The following is a 22,466-nucleotide window of genomic DNA, read 5'->3' on the forward strand; positions in this document are numbered from 1 at the left end:
ATGTATTTGATGCCATATTTCCCTCACAACCTTTCAAGCAAGTTAACTGATTAGTCTGTACAGAAAAAAAAGAACCAGATTTAAATACAATATTTTGCAAACTCTCTGCATTTTAACTTTTACCTGGTTTGTCATTCTGTATTTTAGTTTGTATTTTAGCATTTGTTTTATCTGGAAAGCATGAACTCTCACCACCTTCTGCAGATTTTAACAGAGATCTCTTTATTCAAACACACACGTCATACATACAGCAAAGTTTCAGAACGCCAGCCATCAAATGAATCTTTGTGGATTAAATAGACATACAGATGACTGAAGTTGAGATATTAAAATATCTGCGAAGCTGCTTGTAGTTGCAAACCACGCGCAAAAATCGAACGCAGTTAGTTCTGTTTCATGAATCTTTCAGGGAGGGGGATCTCAAATCTCACAGTAGCAGACGTGAATGATAAAAAGACATGACATGCACTCTCAGCACATATTACAGTGATGGAGGCGATCAATAAACCATTAGCTCTCATATGTACAATTACATAAAGGCTTCTTCGTCATTCTCTACAAGGGAAAGTCTGTGTTCGGGTACAATTAATGGCTGGCAGTGATGGGAAGCTGTGCTGACAGCAACACGCTGCGGCTTTTAGGAGCTTTGGAATGCTGATCATATCAATATTTCCAAAGTTTCTGACTGCAAATTATTGTCTGTTAGCATAAGTGTTCGGAGACCACTTTGTCTTAATGCTCAAACAAAGAACAAAGTGCAACTCTGGGTTTCTTGTTAGATGAGGGAGAAGAACATCAATGTTTCATTTGAAATAATTACGCAACACGTGAACACAAAGAAAAGTATTGAACAGATTATCTAAATATGAAAATATATTTTACAATCATGTATCCTAATCTATAACTGTCATTATGATGGAAATGTTTCTCACAGTTTAAGGCATCTAAATGCACCAATCAATCTAAAATATTCAAACATAAACCAAATGATTAATCTCTCCATAGCTGAACAAAACTACTTTTGTGTATACATATGTAAATATAGTGCAAGTAGATTATCCTGGTAAAAGGTGTTAATAATATGATACCCTATATGAAAAGTGGATCTGCAGGAAAAAACCTGGGAGTCAGGGATTAATTCACAGCATGTTTTTTTTTCCTGTATCAGAAGAAATCATGAAAAAGATTAAGAAAAAGCAGGCGAGGTGGCTCCTCTTACAATGTGAAAACTACAGTAGAAAGCATTCATTCATGCATTCATTTAAACCACCTGAGCTGCCAAAGCGTGCATGGAGTGTATAGGAGTGTTCCAGGAGTGAGGGTGTTGGGGAGGTGCGGGCGAAGGCGGCGTCCTCACAGCATGCGGCCGGCGTACTGCTTACACTTCTCCTGCTGACCTGTTGAACGGAGGAAACATGGCCGTCAGCCTCACAGTGCCTCACTTCCCTCATGACAGGAGGAGGAGTGCGTGACTCCACACAGAACAAAGAAATCAAGTTTTCATGCACTCACTTTTATGCAAAACCTCAATTTGAAATAAAATATAAATGAAATATTTGACACTACAAATCTTTTTTTTTCTTTAAAAAGAAATGTGGAGCTTATGAGAGGGCTACAGGCAGTTTTTATCTCTTACATTTAGAGCTTTTCAATATTTTTCTGTTTTGACTGCACAACCTTACTGAAATCAAGGTTCTGTGAACTCTAAAATATAGAATATATCAGCTTTAAGGATTATGACTAATACATAACAGAACATATTAATATTTCCTTTGCACCCGCTCACAGTACGCCGCACTGCAACGCTGAGTAGAAGAATTAAAGAGGATTTTTGTACACCCAAATGAATTATGGCCTCTGAAGGGCTGTGTGAAGTGTTCTTACTGAGAAGCACTTGCTCGACTTCTTCAGTCTCCTCCACAGCAACTGGTTTCAGCAGCAGAGCGAAGACCACTGCGATGCCAATCACCTGTGAGCCGAAACAAGCCACAGCCAATCACCAATGACTGAACACAGAGAATTATTGGGAGGAATCCAAACAGAAGATTAGTGAAATAATTAATTAATTAAATACAAAATAGAAATATTTGACTCATTCCTTTAATACTGATGCAGGTCTCTCATTCTCAAGATCAAGACCGAATATGATGCTCTGCCGCTTGAAACCATCAGTTTTCCACCTTTACGCACCTTGAGAGGCTGCAGTATGAAGATGCTCTGGAAGAGGGAGAGGCCCAGAGACATGACCCACTTGATGGACTTCTCTTTGCCGTATTGAAAGCCGTACAGCAGAGTGAAGAAAGTGGACACTCCGCTGATGGACAGCAGCAGGAACCAGCCCACGAACACAAACCACCAGGGCAGCCAGCAGCTCATGGACCTCTTCTTCCTCTTCACCGGAGGTGGGCTGAAACCGCAGGACGGAAAACACACTGTATGAAAGCAATCTGATCAGATATTCGTAGTTTTTGTGCGAGCGTGAGCGCTGACCAGGTGGTCAAGTGGCTGCTGAAGACCATCTCAGTCTTGCGCACCAGTAAGTTGGCAAGACTGAAGATCTTCTGATGCTCCTCCATGCTTGAGAAGTGCTTGACATCCAGCTTCTCCAAAGACATGAGGAGGTGGCAGAGCCCCGCCAGGAGGAACCTGGTGCTGTGCACCAAGTGGGGGTCGCTCTCGGTTTCTCCTGAAACACCAATCAGAACAAAACAATGTATCTCTGTGCAGCAGAGAGACACTCAGATCTGCAGCTTGCAGACTTGAGTCTCTTTTTTCACTACCTTGCATAGCTTGAACAAATGTATTCACTCTGTCCAAGCAATTGAGAAGATCAGCGGTGGACTGCAGGCTGCTCATCTCTAGAGCCTTGTTTCTTGGACTTTTGCTCATCATCGAAATGACCTCGTCTGTCTCCTAAAGGACCAAACAACCACAAGGCAGAAAGAGAACATTATATAAAAGTAAAACAAGGTCAGAACAAACAAAAGCACTTTAAGTAAACACTCAAAAAAATGTCACACAGAGCTATGACACTGAAAACACACTTTCAGAATGGCCGGCACAGTCACTGCAGGTGGTCCTAATTCTGCCTCTTCATTTTTAGGCTTTGAGATCACGCGCGGACGGATGCTTCGGAAGATGGTGATGATGAGGATGTTGATAGGGAACATGAGGAGGCCGCTCTCCACCCCGACAATGACCTCCTGCCAGGTGATCTGCATTGAACCTGGGCGGATTTAAAAGAAGGAACACAGAAAGTGTTTGTGGCCAGTCGGAAGTGAAAAGGATTTCAGTCTGTAGTGTCTAAATTACAGCGTCTGGATGTTGAGCTCAGTTATGCTGTTTCTGACCCGCCATGGAAGGCGTGATCAGTGTGTTTCCCATTGTTGTACAGCCAAAAACTTTTTTTTCCAAGCATAAAGCAGAGCACACATTTACCTTCTGTGGCTCACAGACCTTTCTGTAACTGTAACCATTAGATGTGAGTGTCTGACTGTCTGTCCCTCCATGTTTAATCACCAACTGAGAAGATCACTCCTGAGTCTTTGTCCACGGGAAGGTTCCAGAAGGCGATGTTGATGGCCATGGTGCAAAGCAGCAGGCTCATGCAGCATGAAACCCTCTGGGCGCGCGTGAACGGACTCCGTGAGGGCGGATCCACGATGGACACCCAGATGTGTTCGTCCCTGAAGCCAGTCGTCGTTCTGCTCTGGAAAATGTTTCTGACAGGAAAGGACAGGAATGCGCAAGATTGCTAAACGTTTGTCGCAAATTACCCCACGAGCTGAACGATTTGTGTCAGAAGTACAAAAGGAGCTGGACTCTGACCTGAAGCTGGCGATCTCGTTGTTCTTGGCGGCGTTGAAGGTTTTCTTGGTCATCCCGTCTCCTCGGTCGACGCTCAGCCAACACCCACAGAGGAAGTGCCACACAAGTCTTGTTTGAAGATCTTGGATGGTCACCTTATTGATATACCTTTAATTTTTTTATCAAGTGAGACACATGAAAGAAACAAAACTGACTGATTAAACAGATGATAAGATGGAGTGTAACCTGCCCTCATAGTTAGCTGGGGTTGGCTCCAGCGCCCCCTTCCCTGCACAGGATTAAGAGCAATAGAAGATGGATGTGATACTGCATTGGTTATTCCTTAACCGTTACAGTATCTCACTGGAAACACAGCTGCTTAAAGCATTTTGTGCTCTTCAGACCATAATCCTATGTTGAAGTGCCGCTCAAGTCTTTTCTCACTCGTGTCTGTAACACGTTATGTCTTTATATCCGCCATGCAGAGGCTGCTATGACGTAACTGATTATAATTCTTTTTTAGTGGTTATCATGCTCATACATAGATCCGATCCGTGTTCAAGTGAGCTTATCAGACACTGAAGCACATTAATAAAGATGGCCACCTGATATTTAGCCACATGATGTGATGAGGCTTTTTGAAGTGCGTCACTGTGCGAAAGGAAACAAGCTGTACTACGGAGAGTCGAGTTAAATCAATCCATTCAAAAATGCAATGGATGCAGGAGATGCTCAGCTTCACCATGACGGGTTTCCTCCAGAGTTGTCGTGCTGCAGCCGGAGGCTTTGGATGTCGCCCAGAGGGAAGGGTGTGGAAAGCACAAACATATCAACAGATCCTCTCTCGAACAAGGGCTTGTCGGGATCTGCGAGGTTGTATATACGGCTCTCTCCCTCTGAGCCAATCAGCATCACCGTGACCTGCAAGATTGAAAGAGTAAATTGATAAAACAGCACTGCATTTTCACATGATTAATCCTGACAGACCAGGCTTATCGCTGAGTGTGTAACCTTGGCATCATTACTGTAGGGTAATTTTCCAACGTAGGCTGTCCTGGAAAATTCATCAGTTCAATCACAGGGACTGCACGACCACTGTCACACAGGCAGTTTTCCAACCACAAATTAACCACAAGTTCCTGTTTTTGGATTATGGGAGGAAACCCGAGTGCTCATGCAAACACAAGGAAAACTGCTAGCCCATGATACGCTTTTAAAAAGACCACAAAATACGCCTTTTGATAAGTTAACATTTTGTTGTTTAGTTATGTATTTTACTCCACATAACCTTACAAAATGTAATTACTGAAAATGCTCATCCAGTCATTTTCATGAAATCATGTCCTGTTTTTCTATCACTGCTTGGGATATTGGGAGGCTGACTCTGGAATTATGATGCATTCAAATACCAGTGGGAAGTTCCAACATTACAAACTTGAAAGATTGTCCAAAAAAACATACATCAACATATTGTTCATTGAAGTTTGGATACAGGGCTGTGTGTTTAAAGAACATTTATAGAGTTAATCTATTTATCACTGTTTTTCTCCTTTAGTTTCTTGTGTTTTTTTCTGACTGGTTTCAGGCTCCTTGTTCCCTCCTCACGTATGATTGCTGCTCCCCATCCTGATTTCTTTCACCTCTGCCTGAGTGTGTGATTGTCTTCACCTGGTGATTTGGTATATACTGAACTTTCCTGTGAGTGTCTTGTTAGCTGGTTAGTCTGTGTTCCGGTATGTGTTGCGCTTTGGTGACTCAGCTTGGGTTCCTGTGATCTTGTGGACTTTATTTTTGGAATTAAATATGAATTTCTGTTCCACCTGAGGCAGAGTCTGACTTATCCTCTTCTGACCTCTCATCTCAAATGCATGGCAGTACTCTGTCTTCTACTCTTCTTCTATTAATCTGATTTCTGTTCCTTCCAAATGTCATCTGGGACCTCTACGATCAGCATCATTAGTTCAGATAAAACCCCCATACAGTCACATCTTAAATTAACCATAAATTAACAAAAACTTAACCATTTCAGACCCTTCAGACTTTCAGAGGAGACTTACGTTGGCAGAAGTCCCAGCATTCTTTCGGTGGCCTGTTTGGAAACTGATCAGATAGTTGTACTGAGAACCAGGGTGATTGTCCTCCGCTAGAGTCAGCTTCCTCTGTCAGCACAACAAAAACATCCCATTCACTGTGATAAAAACCTCACAAAACACCTGCTTTGTGGAAACTGTCCGCTGACCTTATGACGTGCCCTGCGGTCCGCGTAGCAGGCCCATATCAGGGTGATCAGGTAGAGACCAAAGAAAGCACACAGCAGGGCCAGAACCACGTAGTTCTGGTTCACCGTGGCAAACAGCTCCGTTGTGCGAGATATGTCAACGTGGTTTGGCATCACGAAGAAGGAGCTCCCAAAGAGGGTGAGGTGGTTACACAGACACTGCGTTGACTCCGGGGTGCTTTTGTCTCCCACCTAAGATCACAGAGACGCACGGGTGACTCTCGCGCTCGGGAGGATGACGCCACATGAAGAGTAACCAGAGTTTAATCCTACCATGCAGCCGTCGACGCTCCACACCTCCTTGACTTCGTCCCAGTACAGACACTTGGTCATGAAGGCCGTTATCTCCAGAATCAAACCCGGCTCCCATTTGGAGTTGTCGAGCTTGGCATCGACGTGCCAGATCCCAGGAGTGTACTGTAGCATTTCTGGAGTTATCTTCCAGCGATAGGCCTCTGAAGCAAGAATCAACAGAACACATGAATTCATATTAAAAAATAAAACCAGTCACAGCAGAGTGAAGCTGACCCTCAGTTTGCCTCTCAGAGGTTTGAGCAGTCTGAAACTAACAACCACCAGGACCTGCAGCTACTGTCCTGTTTGTTATTTCATCGATCAGCATTTTAAATTTGGTTGCTCTGGGATGGAATATTTCTGAATGCACAGTAATAATATAACACTAACAATGCCACGATATTTAGTATATATAGCTGTGGAAGCAGCAGCGACCTGCGTGGGTCACGACAGTGGTGTTTCTGGAAAATTTGGGGGCGTCTGGTGTCCCAAAGGTCAGGTTGAGATGAAGGGACACGTTGAGGCTGGGCTTCACGCTGAAGAAGATGGTCGTATTGGCATCGGAGACGTTCATCACAGTCACAGATTTGGTGTTTTCCTTCAGAACAACAGACTTGCTGCTCATCGACAAGGAAGCGTTAGGACGAGGCAGGAAGATCTGCAGGAAATGAAGAGTCACAACTTAAAGAAAGACACTGGACATGAGTTTGATTGATAGAGGAGGTCAGCGATGCAAAGCAAAACATTATATAAATATAGGACTGATTTCATGACAAATCTACAAGGGAATTAATTTTTGTGACGTGTAATACTAACGTTGCTATAATATATGAATTTGAGCTTCTTGGCATGAATAATAATGTCTTAATCTTCTTAATTGGCATTCCCTAAAAGTACAGAACTTAGTCATGTGTATCCAGCCTTTGAAAGTAAATGAGTAAGAAAATTGTTGGTTGGAGCTCATAGATGGTGATTCAATATTTTATTTTCTTCACTGCTGCTCAGGTCTATGATTCAGTAAGGGAAGACTGCTTATTTCTGATTAAAAAAAAGAAAACAACAACAAACATTTGGTTTATTCAAGATGCACCTTTAAATATTAGAGAAGCTTTAGAAACAGCATGATGGGTGCATAAAATTGATTTTGTATCTAGAAATAGTTTATTTTCTAAACATTTTAGAAACAGTTATGTTTTTAGATGCTCATCACTGCCAGTTCTGCTGCTACAGCCTGCCAAATGTCATGTACTCATAAAGATGGTGTCTTATTATTGACTGTTTTTTGCCTTTTTCATGAGAATAAGTTTGAGTTTGTACAGTCATGTGTTACTGTTTCTGTGAGTTTGCTGCTTTCAAAGGAGCAGTAACTGAGAAACACTGTAACATTGACCGGTATGTCCATCATATCTGCTGTTGTAGCATCTTAAATGCGTCATGAAAGAGAACAAGGTTGTATTTCTCGTGTCAGCTGTACCTCAATCCTATCTGTCAGACCCGTCAACCTGATGTCTGTTTTTCCATCGCTGAGTTGAACATTGCACAAAGTTCCTGTTATGTTTTCAGAAGATGGATGGGGATTGTTTCTGAACGTGGAAACCTGAGTTTCAGGATAAAAACAGGATAAAATCAGCTGAAGAGGTTGTGGATGACGACAAAGACGCAGTCATAAAAGATGGTTACACACGCCGACCTGAGCGGTGACTTTGGAGAAGTCTTTTAGGTGTGAACTGAGCGCTGAAGATGGTGGAAACTTGACAACTTCACCTTCATTTTTTGAGCCAAGCACCAGGTCTCCAATCTCTTCAGGCGGTTTGCTAAAAGAGGGAAATCCAGTGCAAATAGCATAAATGATGGTTGAGTCGCTCTACCTTTCTTCATGTCATGTGACCTGTTGAAAGTGGGATTTGAAGCTGGGTCTCCCACAATCAAGGTCAAGATTCAACCCAATGAATTAAATGATGGATCCAATCAAAATAACATAATAATCTCTTTTAAAGAAAAAAACAAAACAGAGAACAAAACAAATACTGACCTGGTTTGATAGATGGTGCCTGATGGGTGCTGAAAGACAATCAATTCTGAGATTTCTTCACCGATCAAGAGAGAAATTTCCCGAAAAATCTCAAAGATTCTCTCAAACAAAGGCTGAAAGAGATGATAGTGATGTTATCTAACTGTCAGAGCCGCAACAACTTCACAAGCATCTGTTCGACATTGCAGCTGATATAGACAGGGGAACGTACAACTGGATTTGGGTTTTCTTCTTTGTCGCATTTTTTCAACGAGAGAAGCAAGATGCCAGTGCTGCAGTTGATGATGTGGTTGATGGTATAGTTGTTACTGATAGCAAACTTTGAGGTCAGATTTTTCGTGCCTTCCAGCAAGTACTTGATAAAGTCGTCCTGTCAGGGGAAAAGTACACGCATTTTAGAAACAATTAAAGATGTAAATAATGCAACGAGGATTAGGTGATCGTTCTCCCATGCTCTCCAAACTGAATTTACTCACCCTGTTGTCATTTGTTGGTTCACCTACTGTCAACTCCATCCTCCGCAGCTCTTTGTCTGCTTCCTGTTTATGAAAAAAAAAAAAAGTCACTTCTTCATCTTTTATAAGGGACCGATAACAGCCTGTATGTGAAATGAAGGAGGTCTCGCTCACATAGAGAAGTTTGTGGATGTTGTTGACATTCGCACCCATGACAGAAACGGCCCTCCTGAGTCCTGAAATCAAAGTGTATTTGCTTGTTTGAGACGTTCACAGATACACACGTTCGCTGCTGGGAGATGTTTGAATGGAACTTACGAGATCTGGTTTTGTGACTGAAGGCCATTGATTTCTGTAAATAAATAAAGAAAGAAAATAAAACCAACCATGAAGATTAAATGCAGAGGTTTGTGTGTGTTTTTTTCTTTTCTTTAAATTGTTTCACTCACATTTGCCTTTGGTGGAGACTGCGCAGCTTCAAAACAAAAAGAACGGTTTTGACAGACACAGTGGTTAAACACAAAACTAATGAGGTAATAAACTTCATGTAGTGAGGGTTTCTAAGCAGGGATAAGGAAGGGGAACATACCGTGGGTGCAGAGGAAGCCTCGTTTCTGGTTGCAGGCCGACTTTGTGACACGAAGAGGATTCAGCTTCATGAAGGGGCAGAGGTCGTCTGAAAATGCATCAGTGCCCGTTACAAAAACAAAGAGATTATGCAGGCACACACAAACACATGCCAGTAGCGTGAAAAAGACACCCACACCCATCAACAACTACCGCATCCATCCATCTTCTTCACTGTTTTATCCAACTCAGCTTCTCAGCAGAAAAGGCAGAATACATCCTGGATGGTGCTCCAGTTCATCACAGAGAGATATACAGTCACAAATCGGTCAGCAGTTAACCTCATATGTTCATCTTTTGTTTTTGGCTGTGGACCAAGAGAGATCCGACCCACACACACAGGGAGAACATGCAAACTTGGCATCTTGGTCCTCCCTTTTCCTCCCTCAGTCCACAACCATATTGTGGGGCTAATTGGCGGCTATAAGCGTGACTCCGTCTTTCCGTGTTTTTGTGCAATCCCCCCCGTGATGGACTGCTGATCTGTCCAGGTGTATGATCTTCCTTTGCCTAAAGTCAGCTGGGATTGACGCCAGGGCCTCGCAATACTGAGTTTAAAAAAAAGTGGCTGAAATATGGAAGGATTGGATGGACTGTAATTTATTAGGAAAACAATTGCTTTGTGCATCCTATTATGTTTCTAAAGGTTTAAAGGGCAAATGACCTCGTATGATAATACTGTATCTGCATTTCTGTTTTATCCTCGAAACAAACCATTCAATATTCCTGAAAGAAAAGTACAAAACTTATCACTCTTCTAAAGAAATGACACATGCCACTGTATATAACGAGTCAACTGGATTGTAAGAGCTTTTTTCAGGATGTCCAGTGAAAATTTGATCCAATTTGGTGATCCATTTTCGATATTACTTAAATTGAGTACAATTTATTGAGGTAACAGTTTCCAAATGATTTTATTTATATGAAGACTTTAGTGTTTATTTGTATTGACGGACTTCAAAATGCCGAAATACTAGTTTTGAAAGTGTCTTTAAAAGCACACAGTTGTGAATCCGTCTAATTTGAATGTGTTTTAAGGAGTGCCTGATTAAGGGTTTTATGAACTACAAGCAATCACGAGATAAAAATTATTAAAGGGACGCATGAAAGTTAAACAAGAGGAGATTAATTCACTTAAAAACGTGTACACTTGTTGCCTGTTTTGTCCTATCTAATCAGTGATTTATGTTTTGACCAGCAGATGCAACTATTTGTCATGTTTGAGTACTTTGGAGGTGAGACTGGAAATTTTAACATGTTTGGTATTTTCATCCTGATTACAATTACAAATGGACATTGCTATGTTTGTCTTATTTTTTTCATTTGAAAGTACATTTCAGAGACGCCTTCCTTGAAGCAAATATTCAAATTCAGATTGTGCTGGTACTTAAACAAACAAAAATCAAAACAAACTGAGCCTCGTTTGGTTCACCAGAAACCAGCTGCCGCCTTCGATTAAAAGTTGTGATCAAATATTTCAATGCTCATGTAAGGCTGTTTCTTTTCACTGAATAATTTCAAAGAATTAAAAAACTTTTTTCTCTCTCTCTCTTTTGAAGTATACCTTTTTTTGTTGCCAGTTTTTGTGTGAATAGATAAAACAAACTTGACACCAAACTTCCACAATTCCAGACTTCAAAATAAATGTAACATTTTACTAACCTGCTGTAGATTCCTCTTCACTTCCTTGGATGTCCTCTCCCAGCCACCAGGTGAAGTTGCTGGTGTTTTTCTTGCTGCTGATGTTGTTCAGGAAAACTTTGATGGGTTCATTGGTCACCTTCAGGAGCTCCCCTCCTTGCATTTCACAGCTGCTCTTGGCTTGGGACCAGGTTTTCAAATCTCTGATAAACTCAAAGCAGACATCTTCCAATTTAAATTCACATCTTGTAGAAAAATCAGGACAACCCACTGTAGTCTCAGGTACAAATAAAAGTCCAGCTGAAATCCACAAAAAGAGAGATGTTTGAAGGAATGGACCCATTTTAATTGTTGTTTAAAGAGCCAAGAAACACACAGTACTGCCTGGGCTGGAGCTGGAGCAGCTACTGAGCAAAAATACTGGGATCTCTCACAGGGAAATGAAGGCGCTTTCTCCAGAAAAACTCTGCATATCTTCTCAATACATTAGGGAAATCATTAGAGACACTCAAACAAGATGCAAAGTAAAGGAATCACTTGGCGTCACCAAGATGACCTTCTGGCTGAGACAAGGACACATTTTACCTTTTTACTCGCATTAAACACAACAACAACAAGACATTATGTATGTGTCTGACTGTTTATATAGGGATTTTGCGTAGTTGTCCTGGGTATCCCACAACACTCATTCCGTCATGTAGAGACCAAAATGCTTGAGATAATTTTAATCATTGTTACAGAAAACAGATTTTGTTGTTTCGGCATGAAAAGGATGTTGTCCCACCCATTAATACAAATTACACCATGGTTATCAAACAATCAGTGCAAAACAATGATAGATAGTGAATGAAATATATACATAGATAATAGAATAGAAAAAATACATTTTCAAATGTGAACATGTGAATGTGCAGCTTGTTGAGTTTAGTCTCTGTTCTACAAAAAATAGATTTCAGAATCACTCCACTGGTCTAGAAATGTCTGCATGTTTTAGACCTAAAATACATCTAATTTCTTCAGTAATGTTACGATGTACGGAGATGTCTGACACCGTCTGGATCCTTCCTTATGCTCTTTTTTTTTTTTTTTTTTTTAATCATTGCGTGAACTTCAGCTCCTCTACGTCATTACGTCATTGTTCCACTCCGCCCCGTGAAGTCTCGCGAGAAGATAGAGAGGAAGCCGGGAACACGCGCGTTTGTGTAACATGTGAGGAAACGCTCAGAACGTCCTTTAATGCAATGACAAAACTGTGTCCATGGCGGCACGATTGAAGGTAACAACAGAGACCATGTGGCATGTTTTGTTTCAGGACGTTAAACCGTTTTACGAAGCGCCACCGCGACTTTCTGGCTCCCGTCCGTATCTGTTTGTGAACTATGTTGATTCTGAGGAAGCTGTGGAGCATCTGTGTGTTGACCTCTCAGTCATCAGTCCTCACCAGCTTAGTGCATGTTTGTAATGAAGGTAGTGTTCGATAAACCCTGAGACAGATGGTTGGGTTCAGATGGGGTTTTCAGATTTCTTTCGATGGTGATGTGACTCTCAGGAGCCAAAAGTGAATGTTTTTTAAGAGTCTATCTATAAAATCTACAATATCTTGGCTTTATAGCTTATACACAAAATAATGTGTAGTGGTCTTTGTTTGTGACGACTTATTGTGTTAACTAGTGGAACTGCTTTTATTGATGATCAGTAAGAGGTAATTACTTTAAAGATCCACACAGCCAAAAGCTGAACGGTATTTGGGTCTCTTAAAGGACTCACTAAAATGCGTACTGCCGTGTTACATGGTTATAGCAGAATTTGTTCTTTTGCTATGATGATAATGTATTAGAAATGTTTCATACCTTGTGCACCAATCCTCCAAATGATCTTCCAGGTTTGTATAAATGAGGGTTGCAGGGTCGCTAATAAGCTCGTATTGGAGAAGGGGAGCAACAAAAAAAGAGCTCAACCTCACCTACACACACACAAATCAAACACACACCGATTTTAAGATTAAAATCATCATAGCTGCACTAACTGATTTTATTATTTAGGGTTGGCCTTGCATACTTCAGCTTCCTCTCACAAGGCAAATGCATGTATATTTGAACTAATGTCTCTGAGATACAGATGATTTGATTAAGTCTTCCAAAGAGACCGTTCCATCTCAGATATTCTCTGACCTGTCGGCGCCCGAAAAACTCAAGGGCAATCACTTGTTTATGAATTACTTTGGTTCAAGGGTACATGTTCTCATTTCATGTGTGATTTTTCTGGACGCTTCCATGCATTCTTTCTCACTATTAACAAAATAATTCAAGAGGCGGCGGTCAGCACATTCGAGTTGGTGTGGGAACTGGGTCCATTTTGATATTCTGATAACTTTAATTGAATCATTTGTGGTTTAATCACACCGGGGTGTGACCGCTGTGACCTTTTTCATGCTTTTGGTAACAGAAACAGCTGAAAGAAGCCGTGAAGGTAATCAGCTCGGGAAGCCTTCTCTTTGCTTCCTACCTCACTGTGATTGGAGATGAGCGTTTCTATGCCAACCAGCTGATGCCCATGCTGCAGAGGATTGTGGGTGCCGAGACAGCACACGTGTTAGCGGTGAAGATGATCGGCCTGGGTCTGGTTCCTCTGAACCGCTACCAGGACCCTGCTGAGTTGGTAATTGTGCCGCTATGTTTTTTTCCCCCAGTGAAGTCGCTGTTGATGGTAAATATCTGAATGATAAAAGACGTCGGCTGTGTTCTTCATTTTTTTTCTACAGGAAGTAAACGTCCTTGGACTAAAGTTCAGAAATCCTGTTGGCATAGCAGCGGGCTTTGACAAACACGGGGAAGCTGTTGACGGCCTGTACAAGCTGGGCTTTGGCTTCGTTGAGGTGGGGACGATCACGCCCAAACCTCAGGAGGGGAACCCCAAACCACGCGTGTTTCGGCTCACAGCTGATCACGCTATAATTAACAGGTGAGTTTGGGAAGGGTGGATTTTTGTCAGTGCTCAAGCTGATATAGATAGATAAAGTTATTTGCCTGAGTGTTTTCCCATTTATGTCGTGCAAACACTTTTATCTGATTAGATCCCTGTCCAGTTGAAGTAATCAGATGTGTGTGGGGGGGTGGGGGGGGGTGGGTGATGTTTGTTTTCCCATGTTAGTGGCACTGCAAGTTTCACTCAGAACATCCTCCGTTCGAACTGTTGGGTCACAGGATGCTGCAGCTCATCCCAGGGACATTTAGTACCACCATCAGAAAAATACAACCATACACTCTGGGATTTCAATTAACAATTTAAAAATACAAAAAAATATTGAACTGTTTTGAACTTCTGGTTAAAAAACAAGGCAGCCACAGGGAGAGGATTCAGTTGCAGTATAGCACAGTATTTAACTATACTGCTATCACTGATCATTGTTGTATCCTTAGAGCAAATATGTAATACTTAATGAAAACATTCCACTTTTATACGTTAAAGAATTCGGTTGAATCCTATTGACTAACCAACGTTACTTTCAGCACCTTAAAAAATGAAGAAAGCAAAATTGCCTCAAGTGAAAAATAAACAGTATCTTCCTGTGAGCAGAATGCTGATTGCTCTAATTTGAAATAACGTGTATACTTCCAACAGCCAAAATCCCATTAAATATTAATTTAAGCTAAGAAAGAAATGATTAGTAATGTTGTCATATTTATGTTATGTATGGTTTTTCTGGAGAACCTGAAGATGCACAGTAACCAATAAACCATCGAGATTTCAGCCTATTGTGACATTTTATCTAACATAATATGAATTCTGTTTAAGATGGGATGGAAAGTCTTCTAGTGCAGAAGCAACGTTAGATCGTCATTGCTGATTGTTCGTGTGTGTGTGTGTGTGTCTGTGTCTGTGTGTGTGTGTGTGTGTGTGTGTGTGTGTGTGTGTGTGTGTGTGTGTAGGTATGGATTCAACAGCTGTGGTTTGGCGGAAGCACAAATGAGACTGAAAGCAAGGGAAGAAATACAGCAGGACAAAAGTAAAGGTTAGAAAACTTGTTTTCATAATATTCTGTTTGTTCAGTAAGAAAGTTATCTGCAGGAAATCAGATTCAGCTGAACAGAACCTGAACGCAGTGAGTTTGTTTTTTTGGGTTTTATTGCTGCAGCACATTGACGGCGCTGTAACAGTCGGTCTGCTTGTGACGGGGAACCTAGCAGGAAACAGTGCATGAGGTTAAATGCTTCATTTCTGCTCCACATTAATCCATTTTAATGATCTTGACCTGTCCTTGCCTCAAGTTTTATTGTGTGCACGCTTGCTTCCAGCCCATTTGGAACATCAGCTTCCTCTTCCCCGGCTGAGTCATGTGTCTGATGACGTTCTCTGTGTTTATGTTTGTCTGAACCCTCCTGTGTGTGTGTGTGTGTGTGTGTGTGTTTATAGCTGGCCTTCCCCTGGGCATCAACCTGGGGAAGAACAAGCTGTCCCGGGACGCAGGGGCGGATTACCTGGAGGGGGTGAGAGTGCTGGGCCCGCTGGCCGACTACCTGGTGGTCAACGTCAGCAGTCCCAACACGCCGGGTCTCCGGGACCTGCAGGGCAAGGCGGAGCTCCGCCAGCTTTTACACTCGGTAGGACATCCGTGCAACTTATGTCAGTGAGAAAGTTTCACTAAGATCAACACCAAGTTCTGAATTATTATTGGAGAAACAGGAGTCCATCACTGTATTTCATCATTTATTAATTCTTTATAATCCTCGTTGAAGTAAACATCTCATGCAGGTCTTCATAACTTCATGTTGAGCCGCTTCAGGCTCGGACTTATATCACACCGTCTGGGTCTGAGACCAGTAACGGATCAGTCCAGCCTCTACCGTCTCTAGTTTCTGCAGTCGATATCAGCTTTGAGCCGCAGACTCTTCTTGGTACTTTTTGATACATGTTGTTCTCACTTTGGCTTCCGCAGCTGTAGCACAGCCCCCCCTGTGAGCAGCAGCAAATGCTGTTTTCCCTCCAAGCAAAAGGAGAGATGAGTCAAGGACGGGGTTAATAAATGCTTCGGAGCCGTGAAAACATATGTGAGAAAGCACTGCATCCTTTCAGCTGAGAGCATCTGTGAGATTTAGGTCATGATGCTGCAGACAAGTCGGTGTAGAAGATTCTCTGTTGAGCAGATTTACAAACTCTCCATCGGAGATGTTAAAAATGATTTGAGGAGCTGGATTCAGTTCTTGTTGAGTTTTAAATCAGTGCTGTTGTTGTTGTTTTTTTGGTTTGTTTTTTGTGTGTCCCGGATCCTCCTCAAACTGCTGCTTAGGCTGCAAAGACAACATTACAAACATTACAGTCAAGACAAACTAGTGCAACAGTTTCAAACATCCATATGAATTCTAGAAAAGTGTTATTATACACACACACACACAGGATTTTCCAGGTTGGGAACCACTTTATTGTCATCATTATTATTATTGTTATTATTATTACACATTTTTTTTACTGGGATGTTCCTACTAAGCATGAGGTTTGAACAGCATTACCATCGCTCTGTCTGAGACTCTCTCTGCTCACGTCTGTAAAACCTGCTCAGGTGCTGAAGGAGCGCGATTCCCTGCAGGAGGAGCGTAAACCTCCGGTCCTCGTGAAGATCGCCCCGGATCTCACTGCCCAGGACAAACAGGACATCGCTGACGTGGTCACAGAGGTCAGAAAGGATCTGTATTTTCACCAAATGTGCATTTTCCCAGCAAATGCACAATTCCTGCTGTTGCTTTTAAAGTTTCTTTTCATTTCTTGTTTCACGTGCTTCACTTTAGCAGTAAAAAGTCCCACTTATTTTTTTCAATTTCAGATGTATTCGTAACGCCATCTAGTTATTATATTGCAGATGGATTGACTGGTTTGTAAAGAATGAAATGTGTAATGATAAACATAGTTGTTTTTTCGCTGTTGAAAGCAGAATTCAAGTCGTTGTCTTCATTTTCTGCTGTGGTGTGCAAATCACATGAGACATCGTTGTCACATGTCTTCATGCAAAGTGAACAAACTTTGTGAGGGAGCAGCAGACACTAGTCTGACAGACTGACGAGTCAAAACAACCAAAGCCTCATGAAAATGAACTCCTGAGATGTTCATCCCGCATCCGGCTGTTTAGGTGACGTTTGAATGTGTCTTTACTGCACTTCCAGTTAGTTTAAAGTGATAAAAACAGAATTGGACCAGGAAAAAACTATTTAAAAATGTGTGTGATAATATAAAATTGTTTAAACTGCTTGCAAATGGATTATTTTTAGAAGCTGATTAGATGTCACTGCAAATATCAGAACTTCTTTTGTAAAAAATAAAGTTATCAGTGTTCATGAAAATTGGGGAATTTAACGTTTCACTCCAATCATAATGTAAATAAACAGCTGATTTTTGTGTTTTGTTGTGCTTGAACACACTGTGTCTCAGCTGATTGGTTTTATTGGTTGATTTATTTCAACTTTTTGTTATTTTTTTTTTTTATGGAAAGCGTCTTAGGATCGCCGTCGTCTCTGGTAACTTTAATCGCTGCTGCTGTATTTGTGCTCGCTGAGGCGAGCAGGAGGCACACCTTGATGGAAGAGACGTTAAAGAGGGGGAAGAAAGCAAATACTAGCAGCGCTACATTTCCTCTGTCACAGCGCACCTCACATTAGAGGTCTGAAAGTCAAGATTTACTCATCCGCGTGTATCAGTCGTGCTTTTATTTTCCAGGTCGCCAACCCTTTCTGTCTTTGCTGTTGTGTCTGTTCTGCGAGTGCAGCTGGGAGTTGACGGCTTAATGGTGTCCAACACCACCGTGTCCAGACCAGAAACCCTTCAGGACCCGCATCGTTCTGAGGCTGGCGGGTTAAGTGGGCAGCCCCTCAAAGACCTCTCCACCAGCACCGTCAGCGAAATGTACAACCTCACCAAAGGTACAGAACTCAAACACACACGGCCCACCATAGTTTCAGTATCAACCACGTTAAAGCGTGTCTTGTTTCTTGATTATATTGCAGGTAAAGTACCAATTATTGGAATAGGAGGTGTGGCGAATGGGCAGGACGCCATGGACAAGATCCGAGCCGGCGCTTCTCTGGTCCAGCTCTACACCGCCTTCGCCTATCAGGGTCCGCCGGTGGTCACCAAAATAAAGCGAGAATTGGAGCAACTTCTCAAGTGAGTATGAGGGTGCATTGAAATTAGCAGCATGGAAAATGGCAGGGTTTTCCTATAGTTTCCACATTTGATGTATTTTGGTGTCCTTTGAAATGCCGACTGGAGTTATGTTCAGAAAGCTAGAAGTAATGAGAAAAAAAAATGCCAAAAAAAATCAGTTGAGCAGAGTAAATGAAGAAAGTAAACCAGTGATTTACAAGACGGAATACCAGGTAAAGCCAGAACTGGTTCTGATGGTCATGATATAATACAGATATTTTGTTGAAGTTATAACTATGGAGCAAAAGAAGGACAGATTATTTTAGTTTATAGCACACATTCCACAAATAGTGTTCCTGTTTTCCGAGATAAAAAAAAACAAAAAAACTCCACAGTTTTTTCCAATGTGCTCCCTTAAACCACTGACTTTTATATGGTTGCAGTTTTCATGACTTTAACAGGGAAAAGAAGAAGAAGAACAGGTCTGAGAACGGGGAGTCATTCTATGTTTTGTTCTACTACATCCTGTAATGCAAAAAACACAGCAGAGGGGTGTGAGAAACAGATGAACAGGCCGTATGGTTAAACGTCAGGGTTGAGCAATGAACAGCGACGTGAGGCTGACGATCCAGCTACAGGTGCTGAACGCTGCTGTTAGCAAGTTGTTGAAAGGCTTTAAAATGCTGCACCTCAAGAGCTGTGGGATGTCAGGGAGGATGAGGGTCTCTGGGAGGAGCAGACAGCCGGTGCACAACACCGGCGAGGACACTGCGGCCTGGATGGACGACATTCAGCAAAGTTGTGTCCGTGTCCTGTTTCCTTTATTAAAAAAAAAAAAAGAGGAGCTGTCTGAATCCATGTATTTGTATTATTTTTTATTTTACAAAATAAGTCTCGCGACTTTTTCCACTCCTGTACTCCTGGTACTTCACTTCTTATCCGTATTTCAAATGGTGTCCCTCTGTCTGTCTGAGCAGAGATCAAGGCTTCAGCAGCGTGTCGGAGGCCGTGGGCGCTGACCACCGGGCAACAGACGGTCTCGCTCAGAAACAGAGCTCGATGTAAAACACGACGGTCGATAACGCCGGACCCTCGGAGGACGCAGCGGCACCCGGAGATGTCATCTCCTCTGACGTGGCAACATGACAGTCAGTTTATCCCGAATTGTGATGAAAGCATGAGTCCATCCATACGTCTTTATTTTCAGGGCTTTTACTTTTATGTGTATGACGATGCATCGTCACTGAAGAAGCTGAGGTCTCTGACTCGATTTCAGACGGGAATATTTTGTTACAGTGTAACAGCAGTTAGTCTTTCTGATGCATTTTAACAACAATGTACTTGAACTTTTTAATGCAGCTGCCACCTGAAGTCATTTTTAAAGATCAGTACAAACATTTTTCTTTGTGCGTGTTAAGGAAATAATCTTTGATGCCGAATGGTAAATAAATGGAAAAAACTTTATGTTATACTCCTCTGTGGAATTTATTAAGGCTTAAACATGCATCAAAATGATTTGCCGTCTCTAAAAACAGGATCTGTGCTTGGGTGAGCGGCAAGAAATTTCAGATTAAAAGCATATTAAAGATGGAACTGTTCAGAAATCCAGTCACACTTGTTAACTGCTCATGTGTTGAGTATCCAGTTCATGTGGCTTCCACACTGCGACTAAGCCTGTTTGTGAGCGATCATGAAGAACGCCGAGTTCCAGAAGAGCCCTGAGCAACATTTGCATGCATGTGTTTTAAAGATCGGAAATGTCATGGCTGATTATTTTTTTGATTCAAAATACATCATGACATCGATGGACAAAAGGAAGCTGCACGCAAATTCTTCGAGGGATCCTGCATGCAAATGTTTCTGGGCAAGGAGTACGGCTGAAATGTTGACCGGGACAGCAGCCTTAAAGCTGAAAAGAAGCCGATCAGCTGCGACCTGACTGATGGGCCCTGATTTGTTTTAACTATGAGAATATTTAATCCTGCAGATGACGCTTTAATACTTTATTTGAGATATTCAAAGTATTGTTATTGAACTTAAAACACACAGTTGCTTTTCTTTTTTGAAGTTGGCGTTGTCCATGAGTGAAAGCACTTTTAGCGGCCACCGTCCTGATCCTCACTGTGACAGAGATCCCAGCTCAGAGTCAAGTTCAGGAACTGACAGACAGCAATAAACCTCAAAATCATGTTGTTTTTTTTTCTTTACTGTGGAAGGAAACAGGTGCTCGCCTGCATCGGAACACTCCACACAGAAATACCCCCGACTGGACTTGAACCACACCCGTCTTGGTGTGAGGCTACCGTGCCAAACGATACAACGTAATAATTCATTTGTAATGAAATGTGTGTTGGCATTTTGCACATTATCTGAAAAGCTGGTTCTCAGATCACACACCCATTGTGTTTATTTTTCTGTTCTAATGAAAAATAAAAACTTAGTGTAATTTATTCCACTTGTTTCCAGAGCACACATTTGATTTCATTTTCGTAGAGACAGCATCACTTTCCAAGAAAAAGTATATTTTTGAAAGCAACGCCTTTGTGAACCTCTTTCTTGGTGGTGTTTCCTGGTCGTCTTGGTCCGCTGCTGGTTTTGCCATCATCTTTGGCTTCTCCTCACTCATTGACACTCTGTTAACCTGTCATAACGCCGCCTGCCACTCCCAGAATAGACGACAGTCATCGGAGGCTGCGGCTCCGGGAGGATCAGCTGTGAGCCGCCGAGCGTCGTCCTTCCGCCTCTCCTGAGGCTGAGTCTAGACCGGCTCGGATCAGATGTGTGTGGCGTTACAGACGGAGAGGAAGTGGCTCGGCCTGGATCCCACATGAGAAAATCTTTAAAACTGTTGGCCACTTAAATGTAGGGTTTCCTCTCATATCACGCTGATCATAGCCAGGAGGCAGCGCTCACCTTTACTGAACTCTGTCAGCTGCTGTTTCTGCTGATGACACACACACACACACACACACACACGCGCACACATATGTGCATAGCTTCACAATTCCCATTATAAAGACTTCACTACTCAAGCACTGTTTTTCAGTTGCATCAAGTTGTGAAGCTGTGAACCAAAACCAAAGATTAACCGTCAATTCAGATCTCATTGATTCAAACATCTGAACTTGTGAAAGAAAAATGAAAGGAGGAACAACTAAAGGAACATTTTGCAAATACATAAGTGAAACATTATGACAACAGGTCAGCAACACGCCTTGCGTCTGTGAAGGGAGTGTTCTATTAGGACAGATCTTTTAGTTTTCACAGAATGAAAGCTGGTTGAAGATTCTTACAACATGCTGTATGAAGCAGTATTTCTGTTTGTCTTGTTGTGGGATTCTTTTTATAAACCAAGACAAAATATTTTAGGCACATAAAGTATTGGGGTCCTGATCTCGGAGAAGCCTGTCTGAATTATTCATTCATTAATTTTCCTAGCTGCTTGTCCTTTTCAGGGTCGCCGGGAGCTGGAGTCAATCTGAATTAGCTTATAGAGAGATGATATTTTTTGTTATGTAACACACACAGGAGGTACGTATGTTTTTAATGTAAAAGCAGCAATGTGATGAGATGCTGGTCAGCCATCATTCAATTCCCAAAGGATGAAACAGTGGTGAAGCTGCTGTTTTACAACAACCATTTCCAAATCGTGCGAGACGTTCAGTTCGGTTGATCAGGCTCGTTCAGTTATGTGATCTCTTGTCTGACGTCATTTCTTCTTTCTGAACTACACATTTAAAGGTGAAGTCTGTCACTCCATTCAAAATTCACAGGAACAAATCTGACAGCCTACATCCGAAATATTATCCATATTCCATTTTATGCACTATATTTGTAATCTTTATGAGGCTTCTTTTATGTCACTCCAACCTTCAGAATTGGGATTGTGTATCGGTGACATATGCGATCATTCGGTTTGTTTTCTGGTTTATTCTCCTTCTGAGTCGCGGGGGGGCAGAGCCATTGAATCATGGTATAATCCAGAAAGAGACTGTTGGACATCTTAAAGGACTTCTGTAGGAGGACAAGGACTGAGAGATGGGTCAATGGTTTCAAAACTAGTCAGGCTTGAATGTTAGAAGGGGAGAAACTGGTTTCATGGTTCATCTGTCAGCTTCAAGGGCGCAACGTAAAGCTTCCCCTTGAACACAGATGAAGCTCTCCATAGTAGACAGAGTTTCTTATAAAACAGATTACAGGT

The 22,466-nt window shown here is 41.9% G+C and overlaps 2 protein-coding genes across 2 annotated transcripts; one reads left to right on the forward strand and one right to left on the reverse strand.

The window, feature by feature from the left end:
• Positions 1-206: 206 nt before the first annotated feature.
• pkd1l3 (polycystic kidney disease 1-like 3) lies at positions 207-11,524 on the reverse strand. The gene is made up of 23 exons (XM_030094555.1): positions 11,156-11,524; positions 9,456-9,542; positions 9,316-9,341; positions 9,185-9,218; positions 9,041-9,102; positions 8,888-8,950; positions 8,623-8,781; positions 8,412-8,524; positions 8,070-8,193; positions 7,854-7,976; positions 6,815-7,037; positions 6,359-6,540; positions 6,047-6,277; positions 5,865-5,966; positions 4,550-4,728; positions 3,829-3,975; positions 3,520-3,722; positions 3,045-3,226; positions 2,781-2,913; positions 2,491-2,686; positions 2,191-2,407; positions 1,885-1,969; positions 207-1,397 (listed from the first exon to the last, which is right to left on the reverse strand). Exons 1-23 carry the CDS (start codon positions 11,475-11,477, stop codon positions 1,354-1,356), a joined length of 3,237 nt encoding a protein of 1,078 aa, XP_029950415.1. The 5' UTR covers positions 11,478-11,524; the 3' UTR covers positions 207-1,353.
• A 782-nt stretch (positions 11,525-12,306) lies between these two features.
• dhodh (dihydroorotate dehydrogenase) lies at positions 12,307-20,635 on the forward strand. Its single transcript, XM_030099111.1, has 9 exons — positions 12,307-12,410; positions 13,580-13,792; positions 13,896-14,095; positions 15,064-15,146; positions 15,548-15,735; positions 16,692-16,805; positions 17,889-18,042; positions 18,127-18,286; positions 19,243-20,635. Exons 1-9 carry the CDS (start codon positions 12,393-12,395, stop codon positions 19,328-19,330), a joined length of 1,218 nt encoding a protein of 405 aa, XP_029954971.1. The 5' UTR covers positions 12,307-12,392; the 3' UTR covers positions 19,331-20,635.
• Positions 20,636-22,466: the final 1,831 nt, after the last annotated feature.

The sequence above is a fragment of the Salarias fasciatus genome, chromosome 1 (assembly GCF_902148845.1).
Source record: "Salarias fasciatus chromosome 1, fSalaFa1.1, whole genome shotgun sequence".
Lineage (NCBI taxonomy): Eukaryota > Metazoa > Chordata > Actinopteri > Blenniiformes > Blenniidae > Salarias > Salarias fasciatus.

Bases quoted from the DNA above. Each gene is read 5' to 3' on its own strand.
- dhodh (XM_030099111.1), top strand. The intron at 16,806-17,888 runs GTCAGAAAGGAT...CTGCGAGTGCAG, and splicing joins TCGCTGACGTGGTCACAGAG to CTGGGAGTTGACGGCTTAAT. The intron at 18,043-18,126 runs GTACAGAACTCA...ATTATATTGCAG, and splicing joins AATGTACAACCTCACCAAAG to GTAAAGTACCAATTATTGGA.
- pkd1l3 (XM_030094555.1), bottom strand. From the start codon at position 11,477: ATGGGTCCATTCCTTCAAACATCTCTCTTTTTGTGGATTTCAGCTGGA. The intron at 7,038-7,853 runs GTACAGCTGACA...CATTTCCTGCAG, and splicing joins GTCTGACAGATAGGATTGAG to ATCTTCCTGCCTCGTCCTAA. The intron at 3,723-3,828 runs GTCAGAGTCCAG...CTTTCCTGTCAG, and splicing joins AACGAGATCGCCAGCTTCAG to AAACATTTTCCAGAGCAGAA.